The sequence below is a fragment of the Urtica dioica genome, chromosome 6 (assembly GCF_054948205.1).
Source record: "Urtica dioica subsp. dioica isolate 48M chromosome 6, U.dioica_male_clone48M_v1_H2, whole genome shotgun sequence".
NCBI classification, from domain to species: domain Eukaryota; kingdom Viridiplantae; phylum Streptophyta; class Magnoliopsida; order Rosales; family Urticaceae; genus Urtica; species Urtica dioica.
Window position 1 is genome coordinate 408,282 of NC_142761.1, and position 21,365 is coordinate 429,646.

General features: G+C 38.7%; 5 protein-coding genes across 5 annotated transcripts; 3 read left to right on the forward strand and 2 right to left on the reverse strand.

The window, feature by feature from the left end:
* The first annotated feature begins 54 nt into the window (after positions 1 to 54).
* Positions 55 to 3,261, forward strand: LOC149392629 (Galactosyltransferase family protein). Its single transcript, XM_089617785.1, has 4 exons — positions 55 to 921; positions 1,515 to 1,951; positions 2,039 to 2,167; positions 2,620 to 3,261. The coding sequence occupies exons 1-4, from the start codon at positions 186 to 188 to the stop codon at positions 3,121 to 3,123; spliced, it is 1,806 nt and encodes a 601-aa protein (XP_089473911.1). The 5' UTR covers positions 55 to 185; the 3' UTR covers positions 3,124 to 3,261.
* Positions 3,262 to 4,764: 1,503 nt separating this feature from the next.
* On the forward strand, positions 4,765 to 6,729 carry LOC149392630 (putative protein phosphatase 2C 49). Its single transcript, XM_089617013.1, has 4 exons — positions 4,765 to 5,134; positions 5,219 to 5,265; positions 5,370 to 5,425; positions 5,546 to 6,729. Exons 1-4 carry the CDS (start codon positions 4,934 to 4,936, stop codon positions 6,538 to 6,540), a joined length of 1,299 nt encoding a protein of 432 aa, XP_089473139.1. The 5' UTR covers positions 4,765 to 4,933; the 3' UTR covers positions 6,541 to 6,729.
* Positions 6,730 to 7,958: 1,229 nt separating this feature from the next.
* On the forward strand, positions 7,959 to 10,062 carry LOC149392631 (dihydrolipoyl dehydrogenase, mitochondrial). Its single transcript, XM_089616773.1, has 2 exons — positions 7,959 to 8,278; positions 8,651 to 10,062. Exons 1-2 carry the CDS (start codon positions 8,036 to 8,038, stop codon positions 9,899 to 9,901), a joined length of 1,494 nt encoding a protein of 497 aa, XP_089472899.1. The 5' UTR covers positions 7,959 to 8,035; the 3' UTR covers positions 9,902 to 10,062.
* On the reverse strand, positions 10,052 to 12,007 carry LOC149392632 (craniofacial development-like protein). The gene is made up of 5 exons (XM_089616775.1): positions 11,767 to 12,007; positions 11,298 to 11,375; positions 11,077 to 11,201; positions 10,823 to 10,984; positions 10,052 to 10,518 (listed from the first exon to the last, which is right to left on the reverse strand). Exons 1-5 carry the CDS (start codon positions 11,795 to 11,797, stop codon positions 10,168 to 10,170), a joined length of 747 nt encoding a protein of 248 aa, XP_089472901.1. The 5' UTR covers positions 11,798 to 12,007; the 3' UTR covers positions 10,052 to 10,167.
* Positions 12,008 to 14,124: 2,117 nt separating this feature from the next.
* LOC149392633 (galactinol synthase 2-like) lies at positions 14,125 to 15,983 on the reverse strand. The gene is made up of 3 exons (XM_089617051.1): positions 15,662 to 15,983; positions 14,789 to 15,232; positions 14,125 to 14,534 (listed from the first exon to the last, which is right to left on the reverse strand). Exons 1-3 carry the CDS (start codon positions 15,944 to 15,946, stop codon positions 14,286 to 14,288), a joined length of 978 nt encoding a protein of 325 aa, XP_089473177.1. The 5' UTR covers positions 15,947 to 15,983; the 3' UTR covers positions 14,125 to 14,285.
* Between the last annotated feature and the right edge of the window lie 5,382 nt (positions 15,984 to 21,365).

Sequence of the window (21,365 nt, forward strand, 5' to 3'; positions counted from 1 at the left end):
GACAACTAAACTAACAGTACTTGACTTTTGCAGACAAAATCAAATGCAGGAGTCTTTATGGTGTCTTCGAGACAACTCAGAGTACTGTATCTGTATCCGGTGTTTGGCATTCAAAGTCTTTTGCTTTTACCTCGAATTATCTGCACCGACACGGCATTGTCTCAGCTCAAGTATCTGATATCGAAATGGAGATGAAAGTGAACAATAAAGCGTGGGTTTGTAAGAGGTTTCCGAAGATGAAGAAGTGGTGTGGTGGGTTGGTGATTTTAGCTTTAGCTTTGATCTTAATTTTCAGCTACACCCTTATTCCCATCGGAGGAACAAAGGGTTCAGGTTCGGGTTCGGGTTCGGGTTCGGGTCCAGCTTACGATTTCTTCCACCCTGACCCTGAGACAATTAGGGAAGTGAGGAATGTGACGATAGCGTCTTTGGTGAGTGTTGATGGGCTTGATCTGCTTTACGCCAATCTGAGCACATCATCTCAAGATTTGAACTTTACGGCTTTGGGGGTTTGGGGTCATATGCGGTCTCTGCTCTCGAGGTCCGATGCTCTCCCCGAAACCGCTCAAGGCGTCAAAGAAGCTTCCGTGGCATGGAAGGACTTGGTTTCCATGATCCAAGACAAGGCCTCCAATGACAGAGAAAACTGCCCGTTCTCCGTTCAGAGGGCGGAATCGGATTCGGACGATGACGTGGACCTCCCGTGCGGGCTCGTGGACGGCTCTTCGATATCGTTCGTGGGCGTTCCCAATAAGAGCTTCCGAATCGAGCTTCTCTCCGGAGACTCCGTTGCGCTGCTTTACAATGTGAGCTTAGCCGCGGAAGACGCTTTTATCCTCCAAAATGCGTGGACCACAGAAATTGGATGGGGCAAACACCAAACATGCCCGCCTCGCAACTCCACGCCTCATTGCCCCAAAGGTTACCACTTCTGTTTTTTTTTTTTTTTTTTTACCTCTAATTGTTAGCTGGTTTTTGTTTCAGCCCTGATATCATGTTAAGTATCATGATCGCCAAAGCAATTGACTACGAGAAAAGTAATACGCGGGATCCTCGTAGGTTTGCTAAGTCACTTCGTTATCTTGACGTCCTAATGTAAAGTTAATTTATTTGTCAGTTGATAAGCTTGAGGTTTGCAACGTACAAGTAGCCCATGTCTAGCTCTGTGGGTTCTTATACCATGTTAAGTATCGCGAGCTTTCAGTCTCAAATTCAATGAACAATGAGACAGGTAACACTTGATCTTATATGTCTCTCCGCTGCATCATGTGTCTCTCAGCTTTTGAAACCCGAGATCACCTCCTTGTTGATTGCCCTGTGCCGGCTCGACTTATTTGGGCCAAAGTCTTCACTTGCTAGCCCGTATTTTCGACGAGAAAGATTTCGCCAAGTGCTCTGTAGTTCTAGATGAAGCTTTGTATTTCCATATTTCTATATATTCAACATCATCTAACAAAAAGTCCCTTTGATATTTTTTTTCTTTCAACACTGATGTAGTAAAATTTATTTTTCAGTTGATGGGCTTGAAATTTGTAACAAGCAAGTAGTGAGAAGCAGAAGCGCGTTTGCGTTCGGCGAAGGGATTCCATTCAGCGCGACGCTCTGGGCCGGCCCCGAGGGATTCCACATGAGCGTGAACGGGAGGCACGAGACCTCGTTCGCGTACAGGCCCAAGCTCGAGGCGTGGTCCGTTACCAGAGTCAGAACCAGCGCGGGTCTCAAACTCTTGTCCGTGTTGGCCAAAGACTTGCCCGTCTCCGAGGACCACGATATGGTGGTCGACGCTCAGACCCTGAAAGCCCCGCCTCTGAAAAGGAAGAGAGTGGTGATGTTGGTGGGCGTGTTCTCGACCGGAAACAACTTTGAGCGCCGAATGGCTCTGAGGCGGTCTTGGATGCAGTACGAGGCTGTCCGCTCCGGCGACGTAGCCGTCCGCTTCTTCATTGGCCTCGTGAGTCTCTCTCTCTCTCTCTTTCCGAGTTTCTTTCTTTTTCTTCCCCTCGTAAAGACTTTACTAACACGAGCGTATTGGTGTTAGCACAAGAGCCAACAAGTGAACTACGAGCTGTGGCGAGAAGCTCAAGTGTACGGAGACATCCAGCTCATGCCCTTCGTCGATTACTACACTCTCATCACTTACAAAACCATTGCCATTTGCATTATGGGGGTATATATCTATAGCTAACTAGCCACGTATAAACTTAAATTTTGATAAATAGCCAATATTTTGTTAATTTTGCAAAGTAGTAGCCATTAACAGAGATTTTTTTTTTTTTTTTTTTTGAAACAAGAATCTTATATTAACAGGCTAAAAATGCCAATTTACAAAAAGGGAGAGCAAATCGCTCTCCAGACCGATTCATAACCTCCCACAACAAACCAGGAGGTCGGTCAGTAAAGAAAAAACAAAAGAAAACCTAAATATCCAGAATAATATAAGTGAAATTAACTTTGCCGTGTCAGATTTGAAACGTTGGCTAAATAACAGTCCGTTATATTTTTTTATATATATATATATATATCGCCAATTTTTGGATATGTGTTTTGAGATGAAATCTCATGATACTTTTCAGACTTGTGTGTATTCTCACAGATAGTATGTGATTGTGGGAAATGCAGACAAAAATCCTGCCGGCGAAATACATAATGAAAACGGACGACGACGCGTTTGTGAGGATCGACGAAGTGCTGTCGAGCGTGAAGGCGAAAACGGCGGCGGCGCGGTCGGGCGGTCTGCTGTACGGCCTGATATCGTACGACTCGTCGCCGCACAGAGACCGCGAGAGCAAATGGTACGTCAGCGCGGAGGAGTGGGCCCCGAGCACGTACCCGCCGTGGGCCCACGGGCCGGGCTACGTGATCTCCCGAGACATCGCCAAGTTCGTGGTGCGCGGCCACAGAGAGAGACGGCTCTCGCTGTTCAAGCTCGAGGATGTGGCGATGGGGATATGGGTGGACGAGTTCCGGCGCAGCGGAAAAGAGGTTCGGTTCGAGAGCGAAGAGCGGTTCCACAACTCGGGCTGCGAGTCCGACTTCGTTCTCGCCCATTACCAGACTCCCAGGCTGCTCTTGTGCCTCTGGCGAAACCTTCTCATACATCACGACCCAACATGCTGCGAATGACTTTCTTCCACCACAAGTTACATATATATATGTATAGATAGGATTGATGTGTCGTTTTTGTTGTTGCGTTTTTGAAAACGACATCTGTTTGTTAGATATTTATACAAGTGAAAAAAAGGTGGGAGTGATTGTGAATAAGCCACGTAGAGGAATACAAAGCATCATGGTCCAAAATGCATCCACGTGCACCAATATCTATCTTCTTTTATACCATTAAAACCACCTCTGATTAATTTTATAATATAATAACAAAATATTAGGTAACTAATCAACTAGTATGTCGTTTTAGAATTGTTATATAATTAATGTTTCATAAATATTAAGTAAATAATCTTAGACATTTTTAGTTTATCATTTCATTGAAATACAAAAATAGGATATTTATGTTATTTTACACGTGTAAATATATGGACGTAGTTATTTACTTATGATTTATGAAACGATGATTATAAAGTTATGTAAAATTGTAAATATGACTACGAAAAGATAAAAGCGAAACACAAGACAGACGAATAAGTAATAAATGGGAATGGGCAAAAAAAACAGCTTGGCCATCACGCAAATACAAGTATGCGTGTATGATATTTTTATTTATATATATTATTTGCCAATGAATGAATGAACAGAGGAAAGTATGACTTGTAGCTAAGCAACCACCGTCGATGAGATAGCATATAACTTTTTACATAATATTGTATTCTTTTGGTATTGTTTAAAGCCATGGTTGACAAAATGGCACTCATGATCTTTTTGAATAATAAATAATTAGTGAGACCTGTTGTACCGAAAACTTAATAAACATGTGAATCTCAAGGATACCGAACCACCTATCAACCTTTTTCATTTAAGGTCCCTGACCCTCCCAAACTTCGCATCATTTTTAATCTCTTCTTCACTAATATTTATGTAATTAAGACAAAAAAAAGATGTCTCTCTCTCATCTCGTTGTGCTTTTCTTTTTTCCTTTGATGGATATACATATACTTAAACGCTTCTTCCTCTACATTGCACTGTTATTGTTACACATTTTAATAAGTTAATGTGTATAATTTTAGACTTCTTTAACTAGTGAGTAAAATTAACCGTTTTTTTTTTCTTCCCGGTCATCAATGACGTCACGGTGTGATTTAATAAATCCAAGTAAGATTAACATTAAAAGATGATTAGGCCACACACACACACAAACACACACGCAACATCCATTTAGTTGTATGACAAAGCAAAAGCACTCACTCGCCCACGCATTATAATTAATCCTTTGCCTTTTTCAGCCCAAAAAAAAAAAAAAAAAAAAAAAAATGACCCTATTTAGCTTTGAACCCCCCATTAAATAACACTTTACATTATTCCAAATAATACGAAGCAATTTCCTCGTTCCCTTACCAATCATAAATCATAAATTCATAAATAAGCTAATTTTGATTTAAAGTATAAAAAAAAAAAAAAAACATAAGAGGAGGATTGCGCGTCGAAGAAAAGGGCCAATAAAATGAAGTTCCTTCCACGTCACCACCAACCAAACCAAACCCAACACGCTCCCGAGGGCTCAATTGTAATTTCGCATCCAGTAAAGTGGACACGTGGCAGTTTCTGGAAGCGGCGAGACCGGTCGACTTCGTCGTTTATATAAATAGCCACAAGTCTCCGAGTGCGCGCAGACTTCATCTGAGATTCTTATTATTATTATCAGAAGAGATATTATTATCGGCCATCGCACTTAATTCATAATTATCGACAAGAAAACCCTAAAATTTCTTCATTCCCTGTTCCTCCGAGAATTCCAGAAACCCTAATCGATATCGATCGGAGAATGATATGCTCCAACATGGTGACCACCGCCGACGCTGAGATTCTATGCAAACAGACCATGCCGGCGCTGGACGTCAAACTCCATCTCCGAGTCGCTTCTTCGCCGGAGGTGCCTTCTTCTCCTCCGCCGCCCGACTTGACCAACCTCGATTCCTCGCGCTGCGATTCGGTACGTCCTCTCACCCTCTTTCTCTTTCTAGGGTTTTTTTTTTTTCTATCTTGATTTTGTGACTAGGAAAAGATTGGAGCTTGTTAATTCCGTAAATTAAAGTTGTAATACTTACAGGAAAAAAGAAAAATTAGGGATTGGGATTTTAGGGATTTCAATTGCCGGTAGTTTAACCAAGATGATAAATTTTAAGTTTTTTTATTTATTTATTTATTTTTACAGAATTAAGTCGTCGCTTTTAAAATAAAATAATAATAATAATTTGCAGATTTTTATCTTCAAAGCAATCGAGCAAGTCTTGTGGAAATGATAGAAATTGGTTCCGTTAGCAGACTTGTCAAATGATTAAGTCTGGTTTGAGCTTTGATTGGTCAAGAAAACCTCTTTTTGTGTGTTTTGCAAGTCTAGTTGTGTTCTGTGTGGGTTCAGAAAACTCGAGGAATTGAATCGGTTTCGTTTGTTTGCAGACAAATACAAGTGTGGGTACTTTATCTGCGGCGGAGTTTGTTCCTAAAGTTCGGTCGGGTTGTCACACAGACATCGGACCCAGACAAGACATGGAAGACCAACACATCCAGATCGACGATCTCCGCTCCCACTTGCCTTCCAACTCCAAATACCCGACGCCGAGCGCTTTCTACGCCGTCTTCGACGGCCACGGCGGCCCCGAAGCCGCCTCGTTCGTCCAGAGGAACGCCATGAAGTTCTTGTTCGAGGACTGCGATTTCCTGCAAGAAAGCATCATCGACGACGAAGAAACCTTGCTGAGCGAGCTCGAGATCTCGCACCGCAACGCGTTCGTGTGCGCTGACCTGGCGCTGGCGGAGGAGGCCAGCGTGAGCGCGTCGTGCGGGACCACCGCTCTGACGGCCCTGCTCCTCGGAAACCGGCTGACCGTGGCCAACGCCGGCGACTGCCGGGCCGTCCTCTGCCGAAAGGGATCGGCGGTCGAGATGTCGCAGGACCACAAGCCGTCGTTTTTACCCGAACGCGTCCGCGTCGAAGCCATGGGCGGGCATTTCGAGAACGAGTATCTGAACGGAAACCTGTCGGTCACGCGGGCCCTCGGGGACTGGGACATGAAGCTCCCGATCGGGTCTCCGTCGCCGCTGATCGCCGAGCCCGACGTTCGCAACGCGGTGCTGAGCGAGGACGACGAGTTTCTGATCATCGGGTGCGACGGAATATGGGACGTGATGACGAGCCAGTACGCGGTCAGCCTCGTCCGGCGCGGCCTCAGGCGACACGACGATCCCCAGCAGTGCGCCGCCGAGCTCGTCAGAGAGGCTCTGAGGCTCAACACCTCCGACAACCTGACCGCCATCGTCGTCTGCTTCGCCACGCCATCCCGGGTCTACGACCCGACCCCTCGCCGATCCAGGTTCACCGCATCCGAAGAGACGCGATCCAGATTCAGAGCCATCTTTCAGGGCCTGTGAATAATTCAGATTTTTTTTTTTTTTTGTTATTATTATTATTTGTTCCGTCTGTTTTGGCTGTTTCAGACAATGAGGTAGCACCCATTTTTAATTTATTGATTAGCAAAAAACAGCCAGCAGTTTTGTCTACCCATTTTTTTTGGTGTTATTATTGACATTATCTCTAATATAATTGCTACTTTGTATTTATGTTTATGTTACCAATTGATGAGCGAGTTTTGGTGTTAAGATTGTGAAGAAGAAAGCGAATCCCAGAGATATGGGATTGTGAAGAAGAAAGCGAATCCCAGAGATATGGGATTGTGATAGAATCTACACACACCCCACAATCAGAATGCCATGAATGCCTCTCAAATTCAATACCTGTGATTACACGGCCCAGATTGGGTTGTCACCATCGACTTTAAAACGTGACACGTGGACGAAAACCAGCAGCTGATCCTCAACTTTAACAAAAGGCATATCATTTTGTGCCAATTTGTATATTTAGCCCCCACCACCACTCACTTTTGTGTTACCTGCACCCTTCAATAGAAAAACTCCATTAAGTAATATTCCTTTTAATTTACACTTCTCAAAATAAAATAAAAAATAAACAACTAAACTGAGTTACGTTTTGCAAAAAGTCGTATCATCGCACTCTATTTTTATTTTGAAAGGGTGTGTCCACTTGAGGTTTTTCTTTTTGGTCATCAACTAAACTATTGATTATATTAACTTCAACATAAAAGTTGCACATGAATTAGATGTTAATATGATAGTGTGTATTGATGATTTAGAATTGATTAAATTAATATTTTGTAAACTAAACTTCCAAAAGACACCATTAATTCCTCACATTCAATTTTGATGAGGTGCAAGTGTCGGAGTCGGTATTGCTTCGAGTTTCCCATGTTGACGATGTTTCAGGATCCATGGGATCCTTGTCTTTGTGATAGGGTCGGTGTTCTAATCCGATGCCCTTCATTATTCTGATTTAAACTTATCTTACCCAAGTTGACGATTTAATTACTTTATATTATCTTGGTTTAAATTTGTTGTTAGATTTATTTTTTTCCTATACAAGCTAAGCTGAAGATTATTTTTTTCTTCATGGTTATCGGATCGCGGTTGGTTGAACCTCTCAAATGATTTATGTTATTGTGATCACCTAAATTAAGCGTTAGATTCTCTCCGTCCTAAGTCTATTGAGTGCTTTGTATCAAAGATGATATTATTATGTAACTATAAGTAATTTACCTATTTCTAAGAAAATTATAACATGTATTAGTTTTTATGTGCTATCTTTCATTCAAATTTCAGACTTCAGAGAAATTTTTTTATATTAAAGGACAAAATTGGCAATTCATAGAATAAAAGGGACAGAAAGAAACACATTGAACCTTTCAAGGGACTCGTAGACAATTAGTTTGTTATTAAAAGGCCTAAAGCAATACGGTGGCCTCAAGTTGACTAACCCTAGAACTCTGCGGAAGAAGAAGAAGAAGAAACGCAAATGGCTATGGCAAGTTTGGCTCGGCGAAGGGCTTACCTTCTGACTCAATCGCCGCTCCGATACTCGTTCAGTCGAGGATTCGCTTCCGCATCTGACGAGAACGACGTCGTCATCATCGGCGGCGGTCCCGGCGGCTACGTGGCGGCGATCAAGGCCGCTCAGATGGGACTCAAAACCACCTGCATCGAAAAGCGTGGAACTCTCGGCGGAACTTGCCTCAACGTTGGATGTATTCCTTCCAAGGTATCCATTCATCGAACGCCATGAAAATGTTTTAAGTATTTTTTTGATCTCGTATTTCCATGTATGTATGCTCAGCTTGTTTACAATTACATACAAACGCTAAATCTCGTTTTCAAAGATGCAATTCTATTCAATTATGTATATATTTAGTTTAGCTTGAATTGAACTTTTTTCTTGACAGTATCAATCATTTCAATTCAGTTATCTTCATTACTAACGGGAAAAACATGTCGAATTCACCTTATCATGTACCAAGGATCCTCATGAAATCTATGTTCGAAATTGAATCGAACGAACTTTGAAGGAGAAAATCAGCTCAGTTATTCGTTTGTTGAATCATGACTAGAAGCTGATGGTTTTGATTTTGTGCAGGCTCTTCTTCACTCGTCGCACATGTACCACGAAGCCACGCACTCTTTTGCCCAGCACGGAGTCAAATTTGCTTCTGTGGAAGTGGATTTGCCTGCGATGATGTCCCAAAAGGACAAAGCCGTGGCCAACCTCACGAAAGGCATCGAAGGGCTGTTCAAGAAGAACAAGGTAAACTACGTCAAGGGCTACGGCAAGCTCATCTCTCCCTCTGAAGTCTCCGTCGACACCGTTGACGGCGGAAACACCGTCGTCAAAGGAAAGCACATCATCATCGCCACCGGCTCCGACGTCAAATCTCTGCCGGGAATCACCATCGACGAAGAGAGGATCGTGTCCTCCACCGGAGCTCTGGCTCTGAAACAGATCCCCAAGAAGCTCGTGGTGATCGGAGCCGGCTACATCGGCCTCGAGATGGGCTCCGTTTGGGGCCGCCTCGGCTCCGAGGTCACCGTCGTCGAGTTTGGCTCCGACATCGTCCCGACCATGGACGGTGAGGTGCGCAGGCACTTCCAGCGCTCCCTCGAGAAGAAGGGAATGAAGTTCGTGCTCAAGACCAAAGTCGTCGGAGTCGACACCTCCGGCGGCGGCGTGAGCCTCACCCTCGAGCCGGCCTCCGGCGGACCTCAGACGACCCTCGACGCGGACGTGGTCCTCGTCTCCGCCGGCCGGAATCCCTTCACGTCCGGCCTCGGGCTCGACAAGATCGGCGTGGAGACCGACAAGATGGGCCGGATTCCGGTGAACGAGCGATTCTCGACGAACGTGGCCGGCGTGTACGCGATCGGGGACGTGATTCCGGGGCCGATGCTGGCCCACAAGGCCGAGGAGGACGGGGTCGCCTGCGTGGAATTCATCGCCGGAAAAGTCGGTCACGTCGACTACGACAAGGTTCCGGGGGTGGTTTACACTCACCCGGAGGTGGCGTCGGTCGGGAAAACGGAGGAGCAAGTGAAGGAGATGGGAGTGAGCTACAGCGTCGGAAAGTTTCCGTTCATGGCCAACAGCCGAGCCAAGGCCATCGACGACGCCGAAGGGATCGTCAAGATCATCGCGGAGAAGGAGACGGACAAGATATTGGGGGTTCACATAATGGCGCCGAACGCGGGAGAGATGATTCACGAGGCCGCGATTGCGTTGCAGTACGACGCTTCGAGTGAAGACATTGCTCGAGTCTGCCACGCCCATCCCACCATGAGCGAGGCTCTCAAGGAAGCTGCCATGGCCACCTATGACAAGCCCATCCACATCTAAATCTCTCCTCTCATTTTTCGTGGTGTTGTTACTATTTTTTTTTTTGTGTTATTATACCACCCTCTCTGATGGAGTGATTGTTGAATAACTCTCTGTTTATTGGTTTTTCATCCCAGTGTTAATAACAACATAAGAAACAAGCATGTTGGATTTTCTTGCAACATATGTATATTTTACTTTCATGAAAACATTCATTATGTTGTTGAGCATGTCATAAAACAAAATGCGACACATTTGATAATGATAAATAAGAGAGAGATTGGGAGCTAGGAAGGGTCTTCGAGCCTGCGCTTGGATTGGAGGGCCAAACGGGCGTCTCTCTCGCGCTCGAACTCGCGATAGTCGGTGCGGTGCAAGAAAGAGACTTTGTCGAGATACTGATTGGAGCTCTTCTTGTAGGCGTCGAGCTCGTCTTCGAGCCCTTTGTTGTCGTCCTTGTACTCTCCCCAGTCCTGCTTCGTCTTGTCCAACACGCTCAGCTTCTGCTTCTTCTTTATCTGCTCCAGAACCGCATCCACCGCCGAACCCGACCCCGATGACGTGGCCTCCTTCGAATCCGCATCCACAAGCTTCTTCACCTCTATGTCTTGCCCCGCAAAGTCTCGCACCTCTTTTATCTGTTCTTGTCCAAACACACACACCCTCTTTACTCTTCCAATCCCAAAGCAATAGAAATTTGATAAAACATGAAATTCCAGTTTTTTTTTTTTTTTTTTTTGCCAATGGCGTAAAAAATCAGGAAAATATTACTCGCTGGGCATAAACTTCTAAAGACAAATACAATCGAGAGAATTATGATTTTGTGTACACATTGTAATTTATTAGTCATTAAGGGTATTTTGATCGAACGAGTCATACTTTCTCAATTTTTTTTTTTTGTTCTACTATTTTGGACAAAAATTTAAATCTGTGTATTAGTACCTCAACTTTTCCTCTGGCGGCGGCCGCGGTGGCTTCCTTGACCGCGGACAGAGCCGCGGCAGCAACCATCTTGGCTTCATCGCTGCAAGTGTTGTTCGGTTCCTTCTTTGCCGTTGCAGAAGCTGTCCCTTTCGTTTCGAGTCCTAAATACGTCATCCAATTCTACGCCAACCAACAAACACACATTTCATACTCAAAAACATTTACAGATCTCACACTTTCTACCACATTTGAATTTGAAATAAAGCACTCACAGCCATTGGCTTCTGAGATGTTTTCGGGCTCGGTTTCTTCTTTGCCTTCAACAGACCCTGCAGCGTCTTATTCGACACCCCTTTGTTCATTTTCTCCCACACCGCATCGACGCGAGCTTTGGCTTCTGCTCATTTCAACAAAGCCACACATATCAATCTCCGCATCAGAAATGTGCATTACTGGTCGTGAAACTAAGAGTAACACCGAAAATGGTTCTCACCAACTTGTTCAGTGGTAGCCTCTGAAGTAGGAACTTTGACACTCTCTTCTGATTTACCATCCTTTTCAATCAAACCACCTGAATGACACACACACGCAAACCCAAAAAAGCATTGGATGGATTTGGAGCTAGTACTAAAAGAATCAAAGTTTCATGATTTTCATTAGATTGAAATAAACTCTACAATTATGTGTATATACTCAGTAGATGAGCATTTTTTCAAGCAGCTTCATTTTCTTAACTTATGCTTCACCAGCAAAGCTTAATTTAACCTACCACTGATGTGACTTTTACCCAATCGAAATTATTCATCATATTTAGGCCTAACAGAACACTATCAAGATCATAGCCCGGCCTGAGATTGTGTGATAAATATCTCAGAAATAATAAAAATCGCCATGGAAGAAAGAAACACATGTCGGAATCAAATCCGCTGCAAATGAAGACGAAATATTTCAAAAAACAGTACCGGAATCGTGGAGTCCGGTTGTAGCTGCCATCGAAGTTGAAGGATGAGCCGATGTGTCGTCCGAAACTAAGAGTTTTCGCTTTTGAATTGATTGAGATATCAACTTCGTACTAAAAAGAGTGTGTTTTGCCCTAAATCTCGTATTGCTCTCTAAATTTTTCGTTTGTAAACAACCTGGGAATAAAGCAGCTCTGATGCAAAATTTGTTTGGGGTCGACTTCTGGGTATTGCAGCTTCTACGATAAATTCTCAGCTGCTAATCCAATGCCTTGTCGTATACTACGACGAAACGACATAACAGGTCAAACAGAGAAAAAAAAAATGGAAAATATAAATAGTATCTCATCTTTAATCGAAATATGCGATTTATACATTCAATTTTCAAAAATATCAGACACATTCCTTCGATTGAATGTAAATGACATATATATCTTCTAAAAATATGATATATTACAAATAATATTATTTTCGTTTCTTTTTCACCAAAAAAAAAAATAAACTCTCCAAAATACCCCTAATAAAATACCTCTAATGAAATAACTTTTATTTTTTATTTTATATATATAAATTTAAATTAAAAGCTTTCTTTATAAAACGTTAATGATTTTTTTATATAGAGAAGTTATCATTTTTTATCTATTAAAAAAGTAAATAATTATTTATTCTATTAAGAGTATTTTGAGTAATTCAAATTATTTTTTGTAAAAAATAAACGAAAAAATTGGTATTTGTAATATAACATATTTTTAAGAGAGATATATGATATATATTAAATTGAAGTGATATGTTTGATATTTTTCCAACAAAAAATTAAATGACGCTTTTTTTTAGTGACACAGCCTTTTTATATTTATTTTCATTCATACCCCATTTGTATACAATTTAACATTAAGTTTGAGTATTAATTTTAATAACAAAGTGTAAAGGAAATAAATTCCACCAGTTTAAAAGTAACAATGATTATATTTAGCTTTATTCAAATAATATATACTTCAAAATTCAGACAAATAACCAATAAAACAATATTAATAAAAAATGAGCTGATAGATTTTACTTAGGTTTAAACCAAAGTACTATTTAGAGAATAGGTATAATAATGAAAACCATATGATACCACAAAGATTATGAGAGCATCTCTAACTCCAATATAAAATTAAAAAATTTAGCGATATAAGTCACATAAACATAAGCGTTTGCGTTTTACCCAATATTTTATAAAATTTTCGTAAGTAGTCAAAAAAAACTTTGTAAATGTTTCGTAAATAGTCATATTTACTATAAATTTATTCTACGTTTTTTTGTTATTTTGATAGCGTAAATAGATTTACGTTGCTATTTACAAAAAAAATAATGAAATGTTGGCTGTTTCAAAATTTCTAACGTTTCATATGCTTAGATAGCCACTAGACCCTATAAAATTTGGTATTCAATTATGTTACATTAAAATTCTTTGACCAAAATTTAACCGTTAGATTGTGTTGAAACATCAAGTCTCTTAACGTTATTTGAATATAAATTAAAATGATTTAGACCATTAAATTTCTTTGATCAAGATCTAACTGTGGCATTGTGTTGTCCCGTCATGTCTTATTATATCTCTTTACATACATATATAAATAAGACTTAATGCTCAACTAATTTCCTCACCAACTCATTATTCAACTCATTTCTTTAAACATGATTTCAATTTTCAAATCGTACTTCTTCCTACTCTGTTTAAGAAGATGTGCACTTGTGTCACGTGTATCTTGATATTTTTAAGAATCCAACTTTAGGAATTTCCCCAAAAAAAAAATTATCAGTTTTGGGCAAAAATTGAAACCGAACATCAGTAAAAAAAAAAAAAAAAAAAAAATCATAACGCTAGACTAAGAAGATCTTTAGATACTAGAATGACAACTATTGCTATTTCCAAATTGAGGGGATGTATTAATCATATTGGAAAGAAGAGTCCTAGAAGTGCTTTGTAACAAGGCATTATATATATATATATATATATATTTGTGGATCATTTTTTTTTTCACTTTTTTTTTTCACTTACTAACTTCTTCACATCGGTCTTTTATCAATTAAATTATCAATATTTAATTAGTTAAATCGAGCGAAGACGTTATTAGTAGAAGATGTCAAATACAAGAGAAGATTCAAATTCGGTTATGTGTGGGATCATCATCATTTTCAGAAGAAGGTCGTAAGTTTACGTCGTCATCATCGCAGTATTGTATTTTTTTATGCTTATTTTCTAGTTAGTTATATCTATAAAATTAGAAAGCAAAATATATAAAGCAGCAAATAACTTGAAGCTTTCCATTCAATACTGTATAACATATATCCTTTTTTTCATTAAGTAAAGAAGCACACACACACATAAAAAAAAAAACAAAGCATATACGACGACATCCAAACAACTTTTAAGGGTTGGTTTGTATTGCCCTTGTAGCCACAAGCAGCTACGTCATGTATTGACGTTATGATTATTGTTGATAATATTTATTTATATATTGTGTGAAAGAAAGAGATCACGCAGCAGAAGGAGCAGTGTTTTGGTGAATGGCAGTCCCAGCCAAAGCAGTGACAAAGGGACCCAGCTTGGCCTCTTCCCCTATTTTCATCTTCTCAATCTCATGCTCATTCTCATTCTCATCATCTTCATTTTCATAGTCTAGTGATTTGTCATCATAAATATCCCACCACATCTGAATCAGCTTCTTTATGTCTTCTCTATCCATATTCTCTTCCTCACCAGTGTACCTCCATGGCTTTGACCCCTATAATACATATACACATGCATCATCGTCAATCCACTATATATAATACCATATATATAATGTGAGAACATATATAATACAAATAATTAGCAAACTAAGCCATCAAAACCAGAGAAATTTCTAAATAACCAACGTTTAATTTTTGGTTAACATCCCATTACGCAACTAAAAAATATTGTGAATATGGCTATTTACCAAAAAGAAAAAATGTAAATAAGACTATATATATAATGGACCCTAATACAAATAATTACCGCGGCGCAATAGTGGACGACTTTAACCTTGTCAAGGTCCACATTCTCGGGGTGACGCCAGAGCATGGCCAGAACAAGGTTGTAGGAATTGGGGATGGGGTTGTAGACGTCACGGAAGAAGGCGTTGAGGAAGTCCTGCTCGGCAAAGGGCGTCGTGGGGGCCACTTCGAGAGCCTCCAAGAGACGCGAGTATGTCTCGGGGCTCGGCTCCAACACCAGCATCCCGGCGTTGAAGTACAGCGCCGGAGGCGGCACCATCTCCACCTTGTCAGGGCACTGTTGGCAGTACCCGATCTGGTACTGCGGAGAATGGCTCCACGTCTTCTCGCAGAAGCAGTCCATCACCGCGTAAAGAAACCCGTTTGGAAAGTCGAACAAGTGGTCGATGTTTTCGTACACTTGGATGTCCCCGTCCAGGTACACCATCTTCTCGTACTCCTCGAACTACAACAAAACCACAAATAGGACCCCACATGTCGAAACAGACGGGTATAACCGGATTCGTATATTTCTCATAACGATAGATATAAACTATAACTAATTAATTTTTCAAAACCGCAGCTAAGATGAATCATAAATTGATACTCAAAAGAATATCGAAATAAACATATTTGTGACTAATTTATTTCTATGCAAATTATTTGTAATATCGCCAACAGTAATTGATTATATGATGAGTTACTCCTCTTATTGCCAATTGAAATCACACTTAATTTTAGTGTGGGACCCTCATGTCGAAAGGCAGGTATAACTGAATTCTTATTCTCATCGCGGGAGATATAGAATTGGTTATTAATTCATCGGATTTTGTAGATAAGATGAATGAGAAACAGATGCTGGTGAGAAAAGTGGTAAGAGTTAAAGAGTACTCACGCCCCAAATGCGAAGCTTGGAGTAGTTGATGACATAGTAAGCCATGGCAAACTTGGTTTGGTTTTGGGGAGGGAAGACGGGCTGAATCTCCTTGACGATGCATCGGTGAGAGGTGAGGATGCGGCGGTGCTCCTCAGGGACGTCCGGCAGGACAGCCACCACCAGAGGGTAAGCCGAGTTAGCCTTTCTGAGGCCCTTTGCCAGCCCCACCACGCCCTTCACGTAGTCCCCGTTCCCCGCCAAGAACGTCACGTACGCCCTTTTACTATTACCACTCATCTTCATTTTTTGTTTTCTTGGAACAACACAAATTATAGTAGTGAGATATCTCTAATTAAGTATATATGTTTTGATGTGGAAAATGGAGGGAGTTCTTAACTCTTTATATAGTGGGGTGTGTTGTATATTCTTTCTTCACTTTTTAGTTACGTGCCATCTAATGGAATAATATATAGTGTTATTTTCATTCTTGGGCAAAAAGATATCAAGTCAAAATGAAAAGAAACTAGAAGAAGAGGTATATTCTATATTGTTTTACTTTATGTTATTACACTTTGTTCCAAATTATAGCTGGACTAGAAGAGGTATATTTTTCTAACCACTGCTTGCTTGTTACGTAAGGTATCAAAATGAATGGAATCTGTTGTTGTTTTGGTTTTAGTTTTAGTTTGAGAGGGAAAAGAAGGAGTTGTTCCGCACGGTTCAAACGGTAGCTATGAATCATGAATATTCCTATACACTCATGTTTTTATATATATGGTATATCTTTTTGTTACAATTATTATTGAAGCACATATTCTAAAGCCATATAGTGCAAACAAGTGTACATCAGGACACACTAGCTCAAACTTCTCAAAACTAAAATAGTTAGAACTAAAAGCAGATGAACATATAGAAATTCTATAAAGTATCTTATTATTGTATGAAATTCAGTTTATGGGTTGAAGATGTCAATAAATTAATTTTTTTTCTATATTTTGTCTTTTTTCCGGGAGTCGATTTTGATCCTATAACAATTCATAAATGATTTGAAGGATAAAGATTGAAACAAGTTCGTATGTGGGCACGTATAACATTGATGTTGCATAACGGGTATAAGTACCTTCTGCTGATATATCAAATTGATGAAAGAAGATACAGTCAACAAAGCTATACACATTTGAAAGAAGAAGAAAAAGAAATATCTATTTCTCTATTATGAATGACTGTGACTAATGGAGCTTGAATCAATACATGAACCTACGAGAATTCACTCATTTTAGTCTATTTTCAACTAATATAACTAAAAAAATAGTCGAGTTTCAATTTTTAAACTAATCAAATACATTTCATTAGCAGTTATTGATGTTCAAATTTATGATTATGTTTAAAAAAAAACTTAATTAATTCGACGATTTTAACTGTAAATAATTTTTTTTACTTATTAATAAAATTTCTCTTTTTTTTTTTCAATTAATAACCAATTTTTTTTTTTGGCATATAAAAGACTCTCTTAATTATAGTTATTTATTTTCTATTTTAACTTACATTTAAAAAGTTCAACTTACTTTTCCCTCTTCTATGCATGTTCAATTTTTTTTCCTCTTTTATGAACGCATATAATACAATTTTTTTTTTCCTTGATGTGTGATTTGTTTTTCTGTTGAGAGAAATAACTAGGATACATATGAATAAGCTTCGTCCATAAAAAAAATAAACAATGGTTAAAATAACAAAGAATATAGATTTAATATACAATGTCCTTATTTTATATATTGTTTATTCCTTTTTAAACATAACTATTTAATTGAAGTCAAACAAACAAACAATATAAAGATTGTTTATAAACGAACAGCGAACGATATTAAACTCTTTTAAAATGTGTGTAACAAAACTGCATTAAAATTTTGGAAAATTTGATTATCAATGACATGCCCTTTGCTTACCTAGTTATATTTCCTTATGTTAGTGGTCAATCATGTTATAGTTTATTTTATGGCCTCATTGATCATGACCAATTATTGCTTATCTTATAGTTTGTGTATATTTTATTTTAGTAAGAGTAAATTTCACAACATACACTCACTTTAAAAACTAGGGGGGGCTATTATTTAAAAATCTTAACAAATTAGGACTATTTTGTTAGGGCTATTTTGCTAACTAGCCAAATCAACCTACTAATATTAAGAGAATGGCCAAAGTTTCATTTAATTAAGGGAATAGCCCAACTAATCTAAACTACCTAAATTACCCTTTCACACAACTCTCTCTCTCTCTCTCTCTCTCTCTCTCTCTCTCTCTCTCTCTCTCTCTCTCACTATCTAGCATATTCTTCTGCCACGAGAATGCCGAGTCCTTCGGGATGAAGATCGTCACTCCCTCCTCCGTGTCGTTGGCATGATTCTGTACCGTTTCGATGACCTTCGTCGAGATCAGGTGGCCGAAGAACGTCTTGAACGGTCCGGCCACGCTGAGGAGCTCCGTGAGGTTTCATGAACTCATGCGTCGGCGTCGGAGCCGACGTCGGAGTCAGCGACGGAGGCGACGACATCTTCTGAGCTGAGCCGTTTCAGCTTTTCGTCGTCGTTAGGGATTTTCTGGCCATGGTTGACTTGGTCTGCATTGAGATTGCCAGGAACGAACCCTAGAACCACCAAATTCGCGATAAGTTAATTGAATTAACCTACTGGAGTGAGTTAGGTTAATTAAATTAACTTCTTGGTTGAAAAAATTAGATTAGGTTCTGAATTTTTTTGTGAGTAAATTTAGGCTAAGATTGACTCGAAAATCGGCGGGGGGAGAGGAATCGGCGGCGGAGAGGAAATCGGCGGCGATGGAGGGGATTGAGGAGATGCACTTTGTAAATTCACGAATCGGTTAATTTAATTAACCTACTGGAGTGAGTTAGGTTAATTAATTAACTGATTCGTGAATGATTTGAAATTCACAAAAAAATTACAAAAATCATAACTTAAGTCAATTGATATTCAAAGCATTCAATTAATTAACTTTACTCACAAAAAAATCAGAACCTAAACTAATATTCAACCAATAAGTTAATTAATTAACCTAACTCACTCCAGTATGTTAATTAAATTAACTTATTCGCAAATTTATCAAGGGCGTTATGGTATGAGCCAAAAATATTGACTATTTGCTTAATAAAATGAAACTTGGGCTATTCCCCCAATAAGAATGACAAATTTGGCTAGTTACAACAAATTTCACATTTTGTTATTGATCAAACATATTATGGGATTGCTCTAAACCTAATCTTACCATATGGTTGTATATCTATTTCTTTATCATATTTTTTCCGAGCTTTTCACAAACAGAAGATTTTAACGACCATGAAGCTGGTAGTATATCAAAGAACGATGATGGTGCAAGAATCAGACCTTTCCGAGCAAAGCGCTTTCAATAACATATAACTACGTAATTTCCAATGAAACTGCTGATATATTATCGAGAGAATAAAAAAATTCAATCGGCCTGTCAAATATTCAATAAATCTTAACGAAGAGAACAGAGCAGAGTTAAAATTACAAACATCCCTCCATGCATAAAAAAAAAAAAAAAAAAAATAAATAAAGTAATATTCTCAGTAGGTTTGATCGTGCATATCTAGAAGAAACTCATAAGACAAAAGACTTAGAAAGAACTTTAATGAGAGAACTATATGCTCTGAAGTAGACACATCATACAATCAAATGACCGATTAAAAACACTCTGCTAGGAACTTGGACGAGATCGTGTTGCATGTTTAGACTATATTTAGGGTTTTAATCAAAGTGCTAGGAGTTTAAATTAAGAATTTAGAGTTTTTTTTTTTTTTTTGAAAAAAAAAAAAAGAATCTTGGATCTATATGTTGATAATTGGAAAAGCCTTCGGGAGATATAGAGCAAGATACTGATGGATTAATTAAGGAATCAGGGTTTGAAATCTTGCAAATTTGTGGATTTTAATCATGCATTATTGTGTTTACGAATTTAGGGTTTAATTATGTTACCTACCACCTAAAATGGTTTCCTCTTTATTATAAACGTAGCCCCTAAGAAACAACTCAAATCTCTGTAAAAAAAACGTATAGCTTGTTTTTGTTCAAAAGATCCTTGTAACTCTCGAGTATCTGTGTCTTCCAATAAAGAAAAATTAGACCAACGAAATTGAAGAGGAACTTTGAGATAATTTGACAAGAAGACCAAAGAATTTGAAAGCAATGTGCTGAACTTGAATAGGGAAACAAGAAGCCCTTGAGTTTTCTTAAACGCTGAAACTAAATCCGTTCAATATCTAATTCTATTTATTATAATTTCGAAGAAATAACGGAGGCTCCAAGATTTATCTTGCTCGGGTAAATCCAATTCCGAAGCTGTTCAACCGTCAAACCCTCTTCAGGCACCTGTGGAGATATTAGATTAAATTAAATAAAAATAAAGTTGGATTAATGCAGAGATATAAAATAAATTGATATATATACCAGCATACAAAGCTCGTGCAAATAGTCATTTAGCCTTTTTTTCTTTTGCAATTTCCTCATCATACTCTCTCTTGCTCATCTTCTTATCCCCAAAGATATACTTCCTCTCCGATTCATGGACGGTCGGATAATTTCTCCGATCTAAACTCTCAATCTTTTCCAGCGTCCAAAACTCACGATCACGCGGATCCTGTGAAGATTAATAATTAAGATCAGATTAATTAGACAGAATAAAAAAAAAATCAAAAAAAAAAAAAAAATTGGTATACATACATCGGAACAAAGAGCGTTGATAGAATGACAGCTTCTTGTATGAGTTTGTCGCGTTCAAGTTTCTCTTCATACTCTTCTTTTGTCATCTTCAAATTCCCAGACATATAATAAACCTTCTCTTCCTTCCTCTCAACCTCCATATCTTTCACCATATGATCAACAAATCACACATATATACTTTATCAATCAATTTAGACTTAGATCACTTGCATCTACCATCTGCATGTATATAGCATACATATATATAGATACACATATAGCTCGGCTCGGCCCATGCTATCAAAAACAAACGATACTCGGAGTTGGGTCTGGGCCCATATGTAACAAATTTCTGCTCGGTTACAACTTTTATGAAATTGAAATATATTCGCCTCTTTTGTCAATAATTAACCATATCCTAGATAACTCATTTACCATTTCAAATGCTTTGTCTTCCTCAACTGCTAAAGAGATTGAGTGAAAATTTCTATTAACAGTTAAAATATAACTTTTCTTATATTGTTTTTCTACTTGTCTTTAAAATATTGAAATCCGGTTAACGGTTATCTAAATCTAATTAATTAACAGTTTCTTAAATATCCTTCGAAAATATTGGTATTTCGAAATTCGATTAACGCTAATGAAATCTTAGTTCTAAATATTTTGAAATTTGTTAACAATTACTAGAATTTAGTTCCAAGTATTGGTATATTAAATCTAATTAACAATTATCGAAATTTTAATTAAGTTATTTAAATCTAATTCAAAATATTTGTATTTTTAAATCTGGTTTACAATTACTGAAATATAGTTTTAAATATTTTGGAATCTGGTTAACAATTACTAAAATATTTGTATATTGAAATCTGTTTAACAACAATTGATATCTAGTTAACATTTATTGAAATCTAGTTTAAAATACTAGTATATTGAAATCCGTTAAAAGTTCTTGAAACTTGGAGATAGAGATGCAAGACAAGATCGTCATGGTC